Source organism: Thamnophis elegans, chromosome Z (genome assembly GCF_009769535.1).
Source record: "Thamnophis elegans isolate rThaEle1 chromosome Z, rThaEle1.pri, whole genome shotgun sequence".
NCBI lineage: Eukaryota > Metazoa > Chordata > Lepidosauria > Squamata > Colubridae > Thamnophis > Thamnophis elegans.
Window position 1 is genome coordinate 82,676,457 of NC_045558.1, and position 20,990 is coordinate 82,697,446.

A 20,990-nucleotide genomic window follows, 5' to 3' on the forward strand; every position below is an offset into this window, starting at 1 on the left:
GATGATGTCTCCACCATTTGGAGAAGGGGCGTATCAGGTGAGTAACCAATGCTTATTCTATTATGTACTGTTCCTTCAGTGTTCAAACCTTCTGAACTAAAAACTCTTCAATCTTCTTAAAATAAAAAGAGCCTCAATAGCATTTTTAATTGTAGTTACTAATACATATCTTTAAAGCTTTATCATTCATACAATCTACTTGAAACCTCGGCTCAGAAGTGCTTCAGCCTCTAATTTGTATTGATTTGTTTTATTTTAGGGCATTGCCAATGCTATTTGGTTAATGTATTAAACTGTTTTTGCTTATTAGAACTGAATTAAATAAATACATATTAAATTGTAGGTAAAAAGGCAAGTAACAGATATTCTGTGAGATAGTTTCTTTTTAGATTGGTCTGGCCTATACTCATGCATATATTATACAAAAAAACATCTCTGCCACTATTAACATGTAGTTTTCAATGTGTTTTAAATCGAACAGTAGCCTTAAATAGCATATCCCAAAGATCCTTTTTTAAAAAGACAACAGAACTTGCTTGGGTTTTTTCTTTAAAAACTTTTCATTTCTCACCCAAGAAATTTCTTTAGTTCTGAACAGAAGAAGCTTCTTAGATGAGAAGCAAAACAAACACATACAAAAAAATGATTCTTATTTATTATTAATGATTGCCTAGTTAGTCTTAATGTACTGAAAGATAAGATTTTCACTACACACCATCTTTATTTTTTACAAGAGATATAAAAGTTAGTCATCTTGTTCAGAGAAATAATACAAACATGATATAAATTATAGGCATTCCAACTCCAAGAATGCGTCAAAATCATTGGGAATAATAACTTGGAATTGCTTTTAAGTTACTTCCCCTAACAATACATGGCATCTTGACAACCCAAACAAAATCAAACCTTTGAATATATGGAGGTAATTTATTGTACATGCAATAGTTAAAAAAAGAAAGTCTGAACTGATCTTCAGGTTAAAAACACATGGTTTTTAATTGGCAATCTCAGTAGGTAGATAGAAAAACAAAGTAAGAATGTATGTAAATAAAACTACCACAAAACAGAGTAGGAATGAGAACATCAAACACAGTCTGAAAGCTTTGCTCGTTCTTCAAATTGCTTGTCCACTGCAAGTGATAAAGCTTGGAGGAAAGTTGCCATTATAACATTAGGGGACTAAAAGGAAAGAAAAATGTTAAGTGCCAGAATAAAAGCTTATAAATTCACTATATAAAAAGAATTGAAGAGTTATTTAAGACACAATATGAAATATTACAAGCATTACATAAATGTAAATGTACAAATTCCATTGAAATAGAAACAGTTCCAATGGAATTTCTGCAGCATAAGCAGTTGGGTACCTCAGAGTTATGCCTTGGGCCCAGTGCTCTTCAACAATGGCTAAGGAAACTAGATATATTTAGCCCAGGAGTCCCCAATCTCTGGCCTATTACTGGGCTGCAGCCCGCTTGGAACTGGACTGGACTCAAGCACTGGGCAATTATGCCTATGCAAATGCGCCCATGCCGATCCACTTGTGTAATTGGTAGGCACTTGAATGGTAGGCACAGCAAAGCTCCACTTGTGCAAGCAATGGGTGCACGTGCCTGCCACATATACAAATGGAGCCGGGCATGCTCAGATGCCTGCCACTCACAAAGAACCCTCCCATCTCTCTCCCCCCACCTACTGGGCCACCACCAAGCTCGAAGATTGGAACCACTGGTTTAGCCTGACAAAGGGAAGGCTTAAGGGTGACATCATAGATGTCTTCCAATACTTGAAGAGAGTCACAGGAAAAAGGTGGATTGATTTATTCTTCAAAGCACCTGAAGGCAGGAAAAAACCAATTGGTGGAAATTTGTTACAGGGAAATTCTATCTGGAATTAAGAAGAAATTTCCTGACAATAAGAACAATTAATCAATTGGGAACAGTTTACCTCCAGAGTTATCAATGTCTATTGCTGGAGATTCTCTAGAAAAGATAGGACAATCATTGATAGAATAAGGACTTCTCCCAAGGGCAGGGGATTATATTAGACTTCCAAATTCTCCAAATTCTTGGTGGAGACAGCTCAGCCAGAACCAATAGGACTGAGTCTACTAAATAATGTCATCGTCTCTGAGGAGTGTCCTCCCGCATTTTTAGACTCAGTTTGATCAGGACTGGCTGTGCTAACTGCTCTCTCCTCAACTTACTACTCTAAATTCGTTTTTAAAAATTATTCTAATTGGCCTTTTTTCAAAGAGAATTAATTCGGAAGGATTCCTGTCTCCAAATTACCAAAAAAGAAAAAAGAAAGAATAAAAGACAAGTATCATGGAGGACGGCTCCTCAGGGAGTGAAGGCTTTCAAATAGCCCTTCAGGGGTCTGACAGAAGGCACCGCCACGAGAGCTCTTTCTGAGACTCGCAGCCTCCTTGCTCTCCATGGCTATTTAGAGGCTCCTTCTTCTCGGCGCTCCCTGGCATCACCCGCTATTGAGGACTCGCGGATGCCCCAGCGACCTAGTTTCCTGCGCCGCCGCTGCAAGGGTGGATTTCATCACCACCAACTGTCGCCGCAGGCCGTCACCACCACAAACACCGCAAGCACTGCTACCTCCTCAGAGAGCACCGCTGAAGTCTCCACCGCTTCCACAGTCTCTCCAAGGGCCAGTTATTGCCTGCTGGATACCGCGGCCTCCTCAGCCTTGTGGCGCCTGGCCCATAGGCTCTGTAGCCTCAGTGGCCATTTTGTTTAGGCACGAATCCTCCTGGTGGCCATTTTGATTTCTCCTTTCGGTCAGCAAGGTCATAGTACTGCTATGGCGTCTTCTCCAGCACAAGATCCGCAGGTTCCTCCACCTGTCCAGGTCCAGAATGCTTCAACTGCCTCCCCATTTCCGCTGCGCATAGGCACTGGCCTGCCCCACTGGCTCCTTCCAATGAGCCCTCTGCTAAGGTTTCTCAGCCTACTCGCAGGGCTACAAATACCGCCCCTTCAGACGGAGGGAATACTGCCACGTAAGCTCCTCCTAGGAAGGCCAGGAATAAAACCAAGCACATAGTGCCCCATCCTTTCCAGGCCCAAAGGCCTGTGGAACCCGGCCCTCCTCCCAACTTATCATCGGATTCAGAAGATGATTTATTCCCTGCAACTTCTATTATCCAGCCGCAGAAGGCCAGGGCCACAGGCGACCAGGTCTGCAATGGGGAGGAGTCGGAGGGTGACAGAAGTCTTACTCCAGACGGAAAACTCTTGTCCCAGGAGGATGTCTCTCCTCCATGCAGGCCTCTACCTTACCCACCTGACATGGCTGCTATCATATCCGATGCAATTGAGAGAGGCATAGCTGTGGGTCTTAAACAGAAGTCTTCTAACCATTCTACCCCACGCAGGTCCTCTTCTTCCACAAGTTCCAGACACAGGAATGGTGACCTTTTGGCTTCTTCCTCGTATGATCTCCCTGGTACCTCCAACCAACCTTCTGTTTTTGGAGAGGAGGAACGCCCTGCCCAAGATTCGGATCTTTCTGAGGATGAAGGTCTCCCTCCAGATCCACCCGTTTATTCGTCTGTTTAAACCTGCTATCTTCTGGTCTCTCCTCTTTAAGGCAAAGAAGATTGCTGGCATCCCTCCACCCAAGACTTCTCAGGGCACAGAGACGAACAAGACGGACACCACTGATCCCCTCTTCATCCAGCCCAAGGTGGAAAAGAAGATGATTCCCTCGCCCAGACTCTTCATAGATGTGGTTCAGAACCAGTGGGTGTCTCCAGGTACAGGTCCTCCCCTCCCCCTTGGACAAGCGCTTCTACAATGTTGGTCCTGACCTCGCCAAAACTCTTGAGGTACCCTCCATTGATTTACCTGTTTTGATCTTGTCCTCTCCTAATGCGGCCTCAGCTGCTCCCGAGGAGGCTCTTCACCCAGAGGACAAAAGGTTTGAACAGACTCTTGTTAAGGCACATCAGGCCGCAGCTTGGGCTGTTCATGCTGCAACTTCATCCTCCTTCTTTAGTCGCTCTGCCCTCCTATGGCTTAGACAGCTTCAAGAGAGAATTCCCCCCAGAGATTCCAGGGCTCACAGGGGCATTAACAAACTTAAGGCAGCCCTGGAATACACTGCAGATGCATCTTTAGATGCTGCCCGTTTCGCTTCAAAATCCATTGCTTCCTCTGTCTCGTCTCGCAATGGCAGGTGGCAGCCCTTGCAAAGTGGAAACTTGCCTCCTCAGCCTATTCTTCTATCCTCCTCTTTGGTCCCCCACTACAGCCCCTCTTAGTGGAATCAAAGATAAATAGAAAGTCCTCCAGGTTGCCACTAAGAAGCAGGAGAGATGCGGACACTCTTTCTACCGTAGGCAGCCCTTTAGGGGGCAGGACGGGGGTTTCTCCAATTCCTGTCCCCAATGTCAGGCCTCTCCCAGACAGGGTCCCTTCTTCTCTAACTGATCCAACAGAAATAACTAGAGGTTTACCTCCAGGAAATCCTTCAGGGACTCTTCCAATAAGTCCTTCAAGAGGCAGAAGTGACTGTCTGGAGAATCTCCCTATCGGGGGACGTCTTGCAGCCTTCACGGATCGTTGAAACGACATCACCAACAATGCGTGGCTCAGGTCCACCATCAGATTCGGTCTAATCTTGCACTTGCACTCCAATCCTCCGAACCACTTTGTCACATGCCCGATCTCCAGGGATCCTCACAAAAGGCTCCTGGTGGAACAGGCCATTCATCATCTGCTTCACATTCGGGCTATTCAAGCTGTGTCTCCAGGCCAGGTGAGGCGGGGTTTTTACTCTTCTATTTATCATGCAAAGTCTTCGGGGGGCTGGAGAACAATCCTCGATCTCAAATTTCTCAACCAGTTCATAAGATAACGGAGATTCAAAATGCACTCTCTCCTATCCATCCTAGAGAGTGCGCAAAAACGATCTCCTCACCTTGGTGGACCTCACAGAGGCCTATCTCCACGTCCCCATTCACAAACATCACAGATGTTTCCTGAGGTTCGTCTATGCAGGCACTATACACTAATAGAATTTATGAGTCAACATGACAAACGTTCACAACCTGGTGCTTCTCTCGATCTATTACCACCCTCGAGGCCTCAGTCTCCTAGGTCCTAGAGTTCTTGCAGCAGAGTCTCAACAGGGGACTTTCACCTAACATCCTACGGCGGCAGATGGCGGCCCTTTCCTCTCTACATTGTGAAGAACTTCTTTCCTTGCATCCACATGCCAGACCTTCATTAGGGGTGCGTCTAATCTCAGCCCCCATCACCCATCACTTCCTCTCATGGGATCTCTCCGAAGTCCATGAATTCCTCACAGAACCATCATTTGAACCGCTTAGATCTGCCTCATTGCTACATCTCATACTGAAGACATTTTTTCTGGTAGTCATCACGTTGGCTCACAGAGTTTCAGAATTGGTGGCTCTTTCCCTCAGATCTGATCTGTGCGTGTACCATCCGGACTGAGTGGTCCTTCGAATTGACCCTATCTTTATCCCCAAGGTAAATTTGGCTTTCCATTGGTCTCAAGATCTGACCCTTCCAAATTTATTCCCAGGCCAACTTATGCCCTCGAACACAAGTGGCACATACTAGTCATGTGTCGTGCCCTTAAAATATATGTGGACAAGACAGTCAGCTTCAGACGCCCCAAGGCCATTTTTGTCTGTTTCCACCCTACTAATAAAGGCCTTAAGGCATCTTCTTCAATGATTGGGCACTGGATTTGATCAGCCATATCACGTGCTTATCTAACGCATCATCTCACACCTCTGGACAACATTACCACACATTCTACATGCAGCATTGCAACGTTGGCTTCGTGGTCCATGCAGGCCTCGGTGGAGGAAATCTGCCGGGTGACCACTTGGACTACTCCAAAGCCATTTATTCGCCACTACAAGGTGGATAGATATGCATCAGCCGATGCAGCCTTCGGACATGTGCTTCAGCAAGTGCTCCCCTCAAGCGCCTAAGCCAGACACATTCTCACCTGGGGACAGGTACAGCTTTGGTACATCCCACACATGGCTGCTGTCTCCACCAACTTTGGAGAATGGGGCGTTGGTTCTTACCTGATATACCCCTTCTCTAGGCAGGTGGAGATAGCAGCCACCCCCACCCTTCTGGGGACTGGCCTAGGTCGCGGAGGGACTTTGGGGGGTCACCTAAACATAGAGGGATGAGAGCAGTTGACTATCGCATACCTATTGTCTTCGTCAAGAAAGCAGGAGGACACTCCTCAGAGACGATGACATCATTTAGTAGACTCAGTCCTATTGGTTCTGGCTGAGTTAACCCATGCATGGCTCCTGTCTCCACTTGCCTAGAGAAGGGGCATATCAGGTAAGAACCAATGCCCCAGTCTCTTCCAGTTCTATGATTCTATGTTACTAACCTAATTGATTTTTTTTATTTGCTATTGCATATGAATGCTTTGTTTATGCTAATTTTTTGTAACATGTACCAAAATTAAAAATGGGAAAAATTATAGTTATCACTGAGTAAAAGTCAAGCTCACACATAGGGCTATTTATGTATTTTATGATTTTTATAAAATAATATCATCTTACTTGAATATACAGGGCATGGGCTAGAAAAGGAAGTTTTCTTAGGATGCGGCCGCTAAGTCCTTCACTTTTCCTATAAGCAGAAATATGTTATGCATTAGGTTTAATTTTTGTCAGTATGAGCATATAAAGAAATTGGAATAAATTTCACGACACAATACATATTGAACCAACTTGCTATTGGACAGTGAGCCTTGTTTGCTCGATTGGTAATATTTTTCTGTTTTATTATATATTGGAATAGGATCTCATCTGACTGAATTAACTTTCTATCAGATTACACATTTTTTAAGTATATACCTTCATATTACTCACAACTTCTTGAGCTTCCAAATTCAAAATAAATTTTGAGGATATATTTTGTGATTTATAGAAATATTTTCTCTTTTCAGGCCCCAGGTTTGGATTATTGTTTTTTTAACCTGCCCTTTCTTGTTTTTAAAAAAATATTTTCTAGCATTCACCAAGTAAGTTGCAGTAACAAGAAACCTATTAGGGCCAGCAAAATATACTATTTATACTAAAGTACCGTAATGATTTTACTACCCTAACACGTTTGCGTAATCTAGCTTTGTTCTATTAAGGATATACAAAATATTTCAGACCTTTGCAAAGCATTCTTAATTTTGAAATATTCTGTTTCTATTTCAAAAGTTCTAGTATAATCATTTATAAACTAGCTCTTCAATTTCTCAGCTTTTAAAATAAATACTTCTAGGTTGTAAACTCTTAAAATTTAAATAGGAGTCAAAACAGTGGATGTTGTAAATAAATGCTCCAGGAATTAAATCTGTCCTTCGGAAATATCAGATGTTTCTTATTGTTGCAGAGGTTTTGCTTTTTCTTTTTGAACAAAAATAAACTGTCAGTGTGCATTCAGTTTTTAGCTTTCAGAGTACTGAATGTACCTAAATATATTACTTTCTGGCATTTTTTCTAGATTTTGCTGAGAAATTGTCCTGAAAATGCAGAAATACACTTATGCAAAGTACATTAGGAAGAGGTTTCAAGCAAGAGCCAGAGATGAGAACAGTATTTTTCTACTGTTAACAACAATAAAAGTATGTTTATAAAATGGAAAAAGGCAGCCAGAACTGATCCTCAAACAATTTTATATATCTAGAGGAAAAAGATATATAGCATTAAGTTTTATTCCAACTGTTACCTAAAGTAAAAAATTTGTAATTTTGTTCCAAAATAGACTTCTTGGGATTTTATGTAGAGGGCACTGAACTGTGGAGTATTAGTGGATTTTCTTTGGGATGTAGTACCTGAAAAGGATTGCTTGTTAGCATAGCCTTTGGACTAAGGTTCAATCTCATTTTGTTATTTAACAGCTACATGACATTTATGAAAATGTTCATTTAGAGTATTAAAATACAGTATTACAAACATCCAATTCTATTACTCCTTCTCATTAGGACAAATGAGAATATTGATACCTAAGAATCTTGCCCAAATTTGATTATAATCTAGATAGGATGGGTAACTTGAGATAAATGCTGAACATTTGACTGCTGATTATCAATAAAAAGTATTTATCATTCAACCTGGTCTAGAAAAGTTATATTCTGAAAAATCAGGTATGTTAACTAGGATTCATCGATACTATGCTGTACTTTAATTATTTAATCGGAAATAATTATGAGACAGAAAAAATCATCAGAAAGTCAGTATAATGTTAAAGTATCAGTGTAGAAATCAGGAGACTATGAGTTCTAGCCCAACCTTATGCACCAGCAGACTTTGGACCAGTCACTCTCTCAGCCCTAAGAAGGTGGCAATATCAAACCACTTCTGAAAAAGTCATAATCCCCTGCAGAAACTAGTCAAGACAGTTGCCAGGAATCAGTCTGATTCAAAGGCATCCCTTTCCCCTAGCTTACAAATAGCTAAGTATCGTAAAACGTGTCAGTTTTTCAATTGTTTTTTAATTGTTGGGGGAAGAGTCTACAAGATTGTTTGTCTCATGAATTTGTAGAAAGGGAACTTTCTACAGTAGAAAGGGAACTTTTATTGGCATTATCACAAAGATCCATTTGTTTATCTCAGAGGCAAAGCTTTCCTGAGTTCTGTTTTTGAAAAATGTTCTTCCCAGGTACTATCTGGCTCCAGACCTAAAGGTGGACACTGAAATACAGCTTTCCATCTCTCCTCCAGTCATGCTGGAGACCCAGTGGAAGAATTGATCCAGTGCTTGGGGGCTGTTATGGTCTGAATGAAATGAAGCTGTATCTAGCCAAACAGAGGTGTTATTTGTTTCAGATGGTACCATTATCAGATGGTGCTACACCTTCTGACTTGGGCTTCTTCCAGACTTATATTTACCAATACTTCCTATCTATGTAGAAAAGACATAGGTTGGTATGTCAGAATTGGCATTATCTGGAATCTGAGGTCTTGGCTATTCGATTCTGGAAACAGTGTTTGATCTTATCGAACAATAATCACAAAGAAGCATAAAACAAAACAAAAAGTAAGCAAAACTAAGCACTGATATATACCTTGAAATATTTTTTAACAGGAGACTTAATTTTGACACGTCGTTTTCTAAGTAACCAATCACTTCTAGCTCATGGAGTGTTAACAGTTGCTGACGGGGATATATTATTTGGCACTTCAGGAAAAAAAGTTTTTATTTACAAAAAATGTATATAAAGCTAAAAAATCAGTTACTTAAAAGGTGCTAACCACCAATTCAATAAATATAAAGACAATATTCAAAGCAAAGAAGTTATTAAAAAGGAATAGGCATTGCTTCCATGTGAAAATTAAATACACAGAAAAATACATTACCAAGAATAAAAATAAAAATTATTTAAATACAATCTCTTCAAGGATAAGAATTATACTTGTAAGTATTTTAAGAATACTGAAATTACCTTCATTAGTTCTTCTATGCAAGAATGATAGATTTTGAATATAGCTGCAGGTGAAGGTGGCCCAATATATTGTTTAATATCAGCTCTATCTACAAAAGCAATATCAATTTTCTCTGTGATATTTGAAGTCGTCAGTATAACCACATTAGGATACCTTTAAAATCACAATTGCAAGAGTGTCACTTCATATACTTAAGGAATACATACATTTTTCTACTTCAAATATTTTATTAGTTTATCAAAATATAAAATACAGAAATATAAAGAAAAATGAAAATAAGGGGAAAATAAGGGAGGAAAAGGGTCAGAGAAAAAACTGTAGGGTAGGAGGGAAAAGAAAAAGACACATTGAATTCTGAGTCCTTTTGATCAGTAGAATAAGGGAGTAACAAAAAATCTCAACTTTTTACTTTTATACAGGATGGATAAAAATTGATGATTTAATAAAAATAACTCAGATTAAAAAATTAAATCAGATTTTTTTTATTCAAATTGGATTTTTTATTTTTATCAAATTTATTTTATGTTTATAAAATATATAATTTATAAAATGCTTTTGGAATAAAATCTATCTAAAGATAATTTTCTATTTAAGATACATTAATAATTTAGTTTATTCAGCATGAAATGGAACTTAGTTATGTAACATGAGTCTGTATATTCTGCAATATTTACATTTTTTGTAAACTCATACAATGAATCCAAGTTCTGCAAACTGAGCTTGGCACTTAACATGCACTGCATTAATGCATTCATCCAATTTCACAGTAACAATGAAATAAATCATAAAACACAGTTCAGGAATAACGCTTTATCCCATCATTTTACAAATGTATTACACTACAAACTGTATGATTTTTTGAAGAGAAATGCATCTGTACCACCAGACTAAAAGGGTGAGGAGAAAAGGCAAGTAGTAAAAATGAAAGTAAAGCCTTCTAAGCAGCTTATAAATATAAAATTAAAGAACACCTGTCATTTCAGATCCATCATGGCAGCATCTGTTAACGGGCATTCACTAACTTGCTGCCTGCCATATCCCTCACCTTGTTGTGCCACTGCTGCATCACCAGCCATCCCATTAAAGTGAATGGGACTGTTGGTGAATCAACAGTGAGTCAGAGGAGGAGCCACTGCAGGACAGAGATATCAGTTGCTCTTTAAAACTTTTGATTTCAATTCAGTTGATTTAAGTCAAGCCTTTTTACTACTTGATTTAAATCCACCCTGCATTTATATAATCTATACTAGCCATTTCTATAACAATAAATCTATCTAAACAGCAAAACCCAAAATCAAAGTTTTATTCAAAGTCCAAAAGCAGTGTCCAGGTAGAAACAAATTGTCTTCTCTTCTTTAATCAGAGCAATCAATTTTGCCATCTCTGCTAACTCTATCAACTTTTGCAGCCATTTTGAACACAGAATTTTTTAACACAAGACAAGTTTTCATTCCTCAAGAAATTGTTTGAGTATATAATACTTCTCATTATTCCTACACAACAAATTACTACTCGGTTATGGAGCAAATGAGGTTTGACAACTTTAAATCAACTCTGAAAATTAGTGCTTTTGTTTGATACTAATTAAAATAATTATATAATTGAACATAATGGATAGGATAATTATATCAATCAAAGCCACTCATTTTCAGTATAATTAAGTAATAATTATATATATTCTCTAAATTATAATGATTTCTTTTCAAAAGTTTCTGTGAAAGAAGGAATATTATCTTGCTTCCAGATAATCCCATTTTATTTTTAATCTTTTGTAATAAATGCTAATGATTAATGATTACCTTTTGATCTGATCAATTTGTGTAAGTACAGCATTTACAACACGGATGGCATCAGAAGGCTCAGTACCTGCTTGAAAAGCACTACGAGCAGCTGTGAGACTTTCCACCTGCAAAAGAAAAAAAGGTTGCTACCTCATATTTTTAGTATAGCAATTTTTTAAAAAAGAGTTCTGCCTGAACTTTTAAACCAGGGGTGTCAAACTCACATTGTCATGGTGGCATCACGTGGAGACTTTTTTCCCCTTTTCACTAAACCAGACGTGGGCATGGCCAGTGCATGACGCATCCAGCCCGTGGGCCTGGAGTTTGACAGCCCTGTTTTAAACAATGTGCCATTTCTATTCTTTCTGCCCCAGAATAAAAAAAAAATACTATAATATATATTACTGTAATTAAAAGATACTGAACATCTAAAACAGTTTTCTTAAAAAAAAAACTTTGCTGCCTGAAAATTCAGCAGAGAAAAACCTTGGCCTCCAAATGGTTTTGCTGATTTTATTTTTTGCCCACACTTACTTTGATGGAGTTGGAAAACCATATATTGTTTAAAATAAAGTAAATTTTTAAAAAATTAAACAGAAATAGAAAAGAAATTTTGGGATCACACAAATGTCAAAACTAAAAAGTCTCCCCCCCCCCCCTTTAAGATTTTTAAGTTTGGGAAGCTTTGCAAAGAACAAAGCAAACTTTTCCAGTAATTAATTTATATCTTGATATTTATATCAGTCACATAGAAAGCATTCTTTATTTCGAGTTATTTTCCTGCTGGTTGTATGCCAAGTCCAAATTTGAAATTTAGTAGTAAAAATAGTTCACTGTGAAACAGAAATGGTAAAATAATCACATCTATTCAATTTATCATTACTAATATTATGACTCTCTCCTTATCCCAAAACTAAATGAAATGTCATACTTTTGTTGTTAAATGACCAAATTTTGTGATTAGTTTAGTAATTCCATGTCTTCTAAAAATTTATATAAAATTTGTACATTGGCTAGGGCCGTAAACTTACAAAATCTAGCCATCACTGAATAAAAGAAAAAACCCTAACGCAGATGGATGTAGAGCAAAATGCCTAAAACTCTTTTTTTTTCCAGGGAGAAGATATGGTTGATTTATCAGTGAACCTGATTAAAGACTTTTGTCATTGATGATACGTGGCCCTGCACAATGTTTTCACTTGAGGTAAACCCCAGCCTGCACATCTGATTCTTAAGCCAGACTGCAATTAAAGCAGTATTTCGCCAGAAACTCTGCATCCGCCATATGTAAGTTTAATTTCATTCTTCTCTTAGTTCTTCTGGGTTACTTGGAAGAATGTAGCAGCCTAGCTCTGGAAGATTGTCAATGGTTTCTTGAGTGACAGAATGTTGTTATTCTAAAGTGAAAGTGATAGGCCTTCTTCAAGAAACCTTTCTTGGAGCTAAAACATTTAGACAATTATCTTTTCTTTCTAAGTCAGCAACAGAGTGCCTTAAAGATGGAGTGGTATTATCTAGACTCCTTTTAGCCTAGACTCAAATCTAGGCTTGGGATGAAAAGGCCATTGATTATTCTTGTCAATGATTTTAAACAGGAACTGGATGGAAAAAATACATCCCTTCCTGTCACACCCCATAGCATGATAGTTTTAAGCATGATATCCTCCTGGAGCACCAGTTGACACTGAGAGTTGGAAGCTTTTGTTTTAGGAATTTATAAAAAGGGAAATTTCAGTTATCAGCTGTTGGAGAGATCTTGTCTCCAGACTAGGCTAGGGTTGGCCTGGGAAGACAAGGAAGGGAAGTGGGGGGGGGGGGGTGAAGTTCAGCTGAAAACAGTGATGGGACAACAGCAGAATTCAGTAGCCATCTTAGCCATGTTGCACAGAGCAGTGTAAAGGGGAGAGATGTGGAGATAGGCAGGAGCTAGTGAATCAATTTTTGTGCACCTTGATCTCTCGGTGGCTTTTGATATACAATATTCTTTTGAATTGGCTCCAGGTATTTTATGGTGATTCTCTTCTTTTCTTTTGGAACACAATCAGTGTTGGGTTACAGGGTAGACTTTACTGCCAGTGCCTCCTTTGTGGAGTGGAGGGGCCTGTGTGGTTCACCCTGTTGGTTTTCTGAAAAGCTGGCTCTTCAGGCCTTGGGCTAGGTGGTTAGGGATAATGAATATATTTGTATGCATGGATGTTGTTGACTACAGTTGACGTCTTGTTTTTTTTCAATCATAATTGTGGGTCTTTTGTTTTATTGTAAGCCATTCAAAATTAGTTTGCAGCCTGTCAGTGTCTAAATTGAACTGAATTTATTTTTACTTGCAAGCTGCCATAAGTCATTCTGAGTGGCCTTGAATCTGTGCTATGAATATAAACTAGAACTCAGATTAAAATGTATATTATGAAAATATATCTGATGTAATGTCGTAATGAATAGGTGTGTATGTATATAAATTTACAAACAAACACAGGCAGAATCATGAGCATATTCAGACTTTAACCTGAGGATTTAAAGAATGGTAAATGTAACCCATAAAAAGCACAGGTGGATTTTGAATTACCCCTGCATGAATTAAAATCTGATTTCTTTTCCTTCATACAGCCTAGCTTGGATTCTGACAGAAAAAAAGACATAGAATTTTGTAATACGCATACTGGTGATATTGTATAAACACTATCTAGTGCAAACAATTTTTAATATTGAAGTACTATTATAATCATACCTCATCAATAAGTACAAATACAAGGGCATCTTTGTCATCAATTAATTCTTGAATCTTCTGAAACATTTTTGTAACAAGTTTTCCACTCTAAAAAAAAAACATATAAATTGATAAAATACATTTTATCCCTACAGGGCAGGCCTGTCAAACTGGCGCCCACCCTGGCTCTGCAAAAGCAAAAAACATTATGATATGTCACAATCCAGTGCGTGACGTGGTCGAATTTGACACCCCTGCTAAGGTTAAGTAATACTCCTGCAGAGAAGAAGAGTCTGTTTGATTGGTCAGCCCAACCTTTATATTCTTGAAGAAACTTGGGGTTATTCCTAAACTCTATTGAACAGTCTGACCAAGGCTGTCACAGCCTGTAATGAATTAGTGCTAACACCCTTGAAGTACACTTGTATGAACTCCCTGGATGCTGGAAGGTCTGTTTTCAGAGGAACTCTACAAGAGGAAACAGTGAAAGACACTTAAAGAATGCAGGAGAAATAAAGAACAAATCCAACCAAGTATGAAATGGAGAGAACAATAAAATATATCAAAAAGCTTATTTAAATGAAATTTAAATAAAACAAAACCTACTTATATGAAGACTTTGCCATCATTTGGAAAAATACTTAATTTTTCACTATTCTGCAGGCCATTTGTATTATGCAGCTATATTAAGATTACTGAGATTACTGACTCCATCTCCTGCTATGGGAAATATTTCATAATACTTTCCTACTTTACCATCTTAAATTGTGGTAACAGCTCTGAATTCATTTGCATACTACTATGAAAATTATGATATTATTGAAGATAACATTTTCATTTGTTAATTTTGCCCCTTCTATCCTTTATTTTTGCTGTGTTGTTATATTTTAAATATTTATATGGGGATTGTTTTGTGTAATATTTTATGTGCCTGCCATTTCATTGCAATGACATGCAAATATATTTAACAATAATAATAAAGTGGAATGGAATGGGGAAAAATGGAAAAACCTCTGTAGTATCAGTAGGGTTTGAGATGTGTGGATACGATCTAAGGTTTAAAAAGTGTAAAATGGCACAAAACATTCAAGACTTGATATACCCCATAAATTGTAATAAATTTCACAGATTCAGTGGCTGGGAACTGAGGATCAAAGGTTAAAGTGTTAAAAAAAGATTATGATTTTGCTTTGTTTAAGAACAATAACATTTAATTACTAAAGTTTCAAGAAATAATTAAGCAGACACAGATCTCATAAAATATATGTTAAAATTTTCCAGTGAACTATACATTGGAGCAGATAGATTTCTGCAATTAAAGAGTAATTTACATCAAATTCCATTCCAGCCTTTCCCTACTCTTCCATCAAGATTTATTACACAACAATCTTCATTTGTTTTACTTAAGAGCTCTCGCCTCAGAATCTCCCTTAAACCCATTTTCTCTCTCTTGCCTCCTCCCCACCAATATTTCTCCTTTATTTCTGGAGGGGGCTCTTTTTGGGGTTTTGCTCCAGCAAAAAAACCTTCTCTTCTCTTGAGATTAGGATTCCAAAATAACTAAGCTTTTGTTAGCCCCAAAAGAAAATTATGGATTATCCCCCATACCTTCCTCATTTTTAGGCATATCCTATTTGGAAAGCAAAAGTATGGAAACCTTGTTTGATTGAGTGTAAAGTAACCTTCTGGACTGACTTAGCTTGCCTACTTTTCCAATGTATGGCAGATTCTGGAATGAATAGGGCTTGTCCATTCATTACACAGATTCATTATACTGAGATATGATCATTTATTTTTACATCAAAATCTAGTAAGATGAGAGTGTAAATTCCTTAGCAATTGAACATATCACAGAAATCACAAATGGGATTTCAACATCTGCAAATATATATATACATATATAAATACATACCTCCGAGAACCACTTAGAGAAAAGGCTGTGACTATTTATCTCTACCAACTGTCCATAGCTGTACCTAAAAGTTCAATTAAAAGTAAATCTTAAAACAAAAATTATTATTCCTGTGGACTTTATAAAGCATTACACCAGATAATACTTTCCCCAAGAGTCTTAGAGTTATGAAGAGAGCAATGATTAAAACAAAGTTGACCATTTATCATTTTAATGTGAGAATTAAGTAAAACAAATGAAGCTGAGCTGGGTCAACTTTGTCAACCTGAAATAACTATTGTTAAATAAGGAAAAACAACTAGTATCTATGGAATTAACAATTTCAGAGTTATTACAGTTCATGGTATTTCATTTATAGTGCTCTGAAATACATAAATACTATCATTTTCATTAAGATGTTTACATTGTTGTGGAAGCAGCAGTTGCATAACAGGGATAGTATGATGTCCAAATGCGAAAACTCCAGATTAAAAGAAGAACCATGTATATATACAATAATATTCAACCTTTGCAAATTAATATTGAAATGCTAGCTTGTGAATTTGATGCTATTTTGACTTTGAATATAGAAAACATTACTTAAAGTTACCTATGTGAAAGTCTAATAGTCAATTTCTGTGCCATTGCTCTGCAAAGGGAAGTTTTACCAGTACCAGGAGGACCTACAATCAAAATATAGAATACTGTTAAATAACATAATTCAGCATGTTTCCTGCCACATCAACTGGCAGCATTTGCTACTGAATTATGGCAGTCTCACAAGTGACAAGTCACACAAAGAAGTTAGGTACATGAAAACACAGTGCAAAGGAGAAATTGTGATTATATTTTGCTTCATCTTTCATTGTAGTATAGTATAAGAGAAATAATATGGATTTTATTACAGGATTATTCTACAAATTATTTAAGCACTGAGGAGAAACATTCTCAGTTTTACAAAATGCTACAAGTTAAGCATTACACTGAAGTATTCTAGCTACATACTTTTTAATTAAAAAGTTAATAGTTACCATGTAGTAGAATAACTCTGTTCCATGATATCAAGTTGTTATCAACACTTCGGTCAGAGAATAGTAATGTTGTGGTAACATAATTTAATAACTAATTAAAGAGTAAAATAGAAAATAGCGTATCAGAATAAAACTGAACATTTTATTAATTGTTTCCATCTATGTAAAGAGCAAATCAATCCAATGATATTAAGGCATGAGAATTATTATGACATAATAAAAGTATTAGACATTAGGTTTGTTGTAGATTTAATAGACTTGAATAAAAACAAAATCAACTTGTAATTTTATCATCAAATGCCTTTGAAAAAATTGTAGCTGCTGAGATTATACTTTATTATTTATTTTTCCTTTTGCTATTGAATCTTAACTTTTTTAAAAGTAGTTTTTATGCAGTGCCTTTTCATTAAGAATGTATGCATTTATATTATAATTATCTATGATTTGTCCTTTTCTGGTATTATTTTAAAAGCAATGAATAAGTAAAAATAAGAATAGGAACTGAGATTCTTTTCTTAGTAAATAATTGGTTTTTTTAAAACCCTTTTCCCACTTTGTGCAATAAAAGTATGGTATTTTACATACATATACATTAAGATTTTGGGAACAAATCAAATTATATCAAAACAGATGGAATTTGGGAATAAAATAGCATTCCCATTTATGAATTATATCTCTCTTGCAAATAGAATTTCTCAATATCCTCATTTTTAAATGCCTGTATCTTCAGGATTCAAGAATGGAGAATTTAGAATACACAATCCTAAATTAGATAATTTTGCTTTCTAAAATTGAATGCTGTATTTGTACAAATGTTACATGAGATTCCCTTTAGAAAAGAAACTTATTTTTCACTCATTGGAAAGCAAAAGCCAAAATATATGAAATGAGCCAAAAGAAAAAAAAATATTTTCCCTAATGCCATATCACAAGTACAACTAAGATTAATAACTTTATCATTTATTTATTTTTTCACATTCATTCTTTCCTTTTCTCTCCCCCCCCCCCCATATCAAGTCTGATGAAAAGTATGACTATGATTGACATAACAGTGTTCCAATATCTCAGGGGCTGCCATAAAGAAGAGAGTCAAGCTATTCTCCAAAGCACCTGAAGGCAGGACAAGAAGCAATGGGTGGAAACTAATCAAAGAGAGAAGCAACTGAGGAGAAATTTCCTGACAGTTAGAACAATCAATCAGTGGAACAACTTGCCTCCAGAAGTTGTAAATGCTCTAACACTGGAAGTTTTTAAGAAGAGATTGGATAACCATTTGTGTGAAATGGTATAGGGTTTCCTGCCGAAGCAGGGGGTTGGACTAGAAGACCTTCAAGGTCCCTTCCAACTGTTATTCTATTCTATTAAATTGATTAAGGTTCTAATGAATTGTGGATGGAAAATGTATTGAAAATAGGAATGTTGTGTTGAGAAATTAAGAGGGGACCATATAATAGATCTGAATGAAGGTGATTTTAAAACAATTTTAAAACTATATACAATTAATCTCAACTTCACACCACTCACTTGTTGCAGATCCTAATTAAAAGAAAATGTTTTCCAAACTGTCTTCTTTCAAATATGACTATGACTAGCCTATCAAAGGAAATAGCTTGACACTTAAGTATTGTAATATATATATTTGTAAACTAGACTGCACTCAACAGAATGCAGTCTTATTTTCAGCTATATGATACTTACTATTTTTAATACTCCTGTAATACCATTTTTATTTTGCTGAGATAAGAAAGCACCAAGTTCTTCAATGACACAAACACATGCCACGAAACATAGTGAAGTAGTTTAAGTAAACAGTTATTAAAAGAATACTTGTTATCAATCATGGGGTGAGAAATTCCTGTAATTAATAATGTAGTTCTGATCCTGTAAAATCATTGCAAAAAAGGCATCTTTTTGAATGAAGAAAATCTGACAGTCAGATTGACCCAATCTGAATCAATTGAAGCTACAACTGAAGAAGCTTCTTGGAGGAGAATCAAAATGTTTTTAAAAAAACCCAAGAAAGTCTAGTTGTATTTTGGCAAAAGCACCTTTGGGACAACCATGACCTGAATGATTGAATAGCTCCATAGACTGAGAGAGGAGGCGTTGACGTCACGATGACACAACGTGCGATTTTGCAGCTCCAAGATCGTAGTTGATACTTTTGCCGCTGGACGGTCCTTTTGCACCTAAACCGTCCCGAAGAGATGGTGGCAGGGAAGAATACTTCCTGCTGATCTCAGGGACACCACAAAGTCTCTGATTGATCCAGGAGAATCTTTTTTTACCGGTGACAGAAGCGCAGCCATTGAAGCTGCTGAAGTTGGGACAGCTCCGGAACGGGAGGAAAACGGAAAGAGAAAATTCCATCTGGTGAGGAAATCATATTATTATAAAAGAGACTCCCCCCCCCAAAAAAAAAGCTAAATTAAATTTGAAAACAGAAGAGAACAAGAGGCGAAATTAAGCTACATTAGACAGTGTGTTATCCTTTTTAAAAAATTTCTTTTACAGATGGAACTTTTGCAATTATTTAAATTGAATAGATTAGTTTTTCTTCTACTTTTTATATTCCTTTTTCTATACCTATGGATGAAAATCTTTTTCCTTATTTTTATAATGCTGGATTGGATGGGTTTTTTTTTGCTCTATTTAAGCATTTTGTTTTCTTTAAGTCTGGAATATAAAGAAGATATAAAAGGAATACTAAGAGGGCAGTAATAACAGAGGGAAAGGAAGAACACTGCCACTTGGAAGCTGAAGGCTTGGAAATATTGTTTTTTCTTTTTTCTCTTTGATCATTTGACTTTGCATTTCAAGGTTCTTCAGTTTGTTTACAGAGACTGATAGTGAGAAGAGCATGGGTTGTTTATACAGGTGCTCTTCAGGAGCTTTATTGGCAGCTGGAATGGAGTGAAAACAAAGCCTTGTCTTGAAAGATAATAAATGAATTTGCTTTAAATTTAATAAAAAGTTTTGAATGCCAAAGTGGCAGTGTTTACAAATTGGAAGAATGGCGCAACATGAAAAAGAAACCTTAACATTGCAAAAGATTATGTTTGAAATTCAAAAATTATTAGAAGTAACAGAGAAAATTGGAGAACGTAGATTGTAAAACAGTAAAATTTGATGGAAAAATTGAGGATGTTCATCAAATGAAGAAAGTGGAGGCCAGAGTTCTAAAAACGGAAGGAAAAAATAAATAAAGAGACAAGAAAATTGTTGATACTGACAATGAACTGAGCGTGGTTGGAAATGGAAAGAGTGGAATATGGAAAGGGGAGATAGATGATCTAGAGCTCTACCCCAGATTTCAAAGTATAGAAGAAGAAAAGAGAGAAGAATTGATGGAACTAAGGAGAGAAATCTTGTCAGAAGCACTAGTGATAACCAAAGATAAGCTGATCAAAGAAACAGATGGAGGGTTTAGAGCTTATACAAGATATGCAATAAGCAATAAGTTGCGGAGAAGTCCATACAAAACTTACTAAGGAAATAACCAGAATACTAATGCCAAAGGGCAAGAGACATAAGACTGCACTATTACTGGAAAGACACAGGTTGATGTAATGAAAGCTTATAATAAAAGTCAAATTTAGTTAAATTTAGAGCATTATGTATAAAATGAAGTGATAATGAATACAGTTAAATGATTGATAATGATAACAATGCATATATATGTATTGGTTTGATAAGAGGAAATTTGATATAAATTGCAAATAGTGACTACGAAAGGAGGTTTAGAAACTCTGTTATTAAATATAACCAATTTTTATTTAGAACATGTTATAAACATGTAATGTTACTGGATGATATTGGGAAGAGCTAATGGAATGCCATTATGTGGTTTTGCTTTAAATCTGGAATATTTTATATAAAAGGACGTAAAAACAATTATAGTCAAATGAAAGTTGAGGTATGATGATAGTAATATATATAAATATATTGGATTTAAAATATATGATTTTATATGAATTGTAGGTGATGACTGTGGAAGGGATGCACAGAAGTTTTTGTAACCAATCAACACACTTTCTACAACTTGTAATGGAAGATGGTTTTGTAGGGTTTTTTTGTTTTGTCTGTTTGTGTTTATTCAAAATAAAATAAAAATAAAAAAATTCTT

At 36.6% G+C, this 20,990-nt stretch overlaps 1 protein-coding gene across 2 annotated transcripts in view; it reads right to left on the reverse strand.

Annotated features, from left to right (window-relative positions):
- Positions 1–798: 798 nt before the first annotated feature.
- The window catches only part of TRIP13 (thyroid hormone receptor interactor 13), a 29,564-nt gene continuing 9,372 nt past the window's right edge, over positions 799–20,990 (reverse strand). For both annotated transcript variants that reach the window (XM_032234732.1, XM_032234731.1), the window contains exons 7-15: positions 16,865–16,955; positions 16,444–16,516; positions 15,855–15,918; positions 13,964–14,050; positions 11,257–11,363; positions 9,457–9,610; positions 9,079–9,191; positions 6,578–6,647; positions 799–1,179 (exon numbers count right to left, since the gene is read on the reverse strand). In XM_032234732.1, coding sequence (XP_032090623.1) covers positions 1,084–1,179; positions 6,578–6,647; positions 9,079–9,191; positions 9,457–9,610; positions 11,257–11,363; positions 13,964–14,050; positions 15,855–15,918; positions 16,444–16,516; positions 16,865–16,955 — 855 coding nt within the window. In that variant the 3' untranslated portion in view covers positions 799–1,083. The remainder of the gene's footprint in view (positions 1,180–6,577; positions 6,648–9,078; positions 9,192–9,456; positions 9,611–11,256; positions 11,364–13,963; positions 14,051–15,854; positions 15,919–16,443; positions 16,517–16,864; positions 16,956–20,990) is intronic.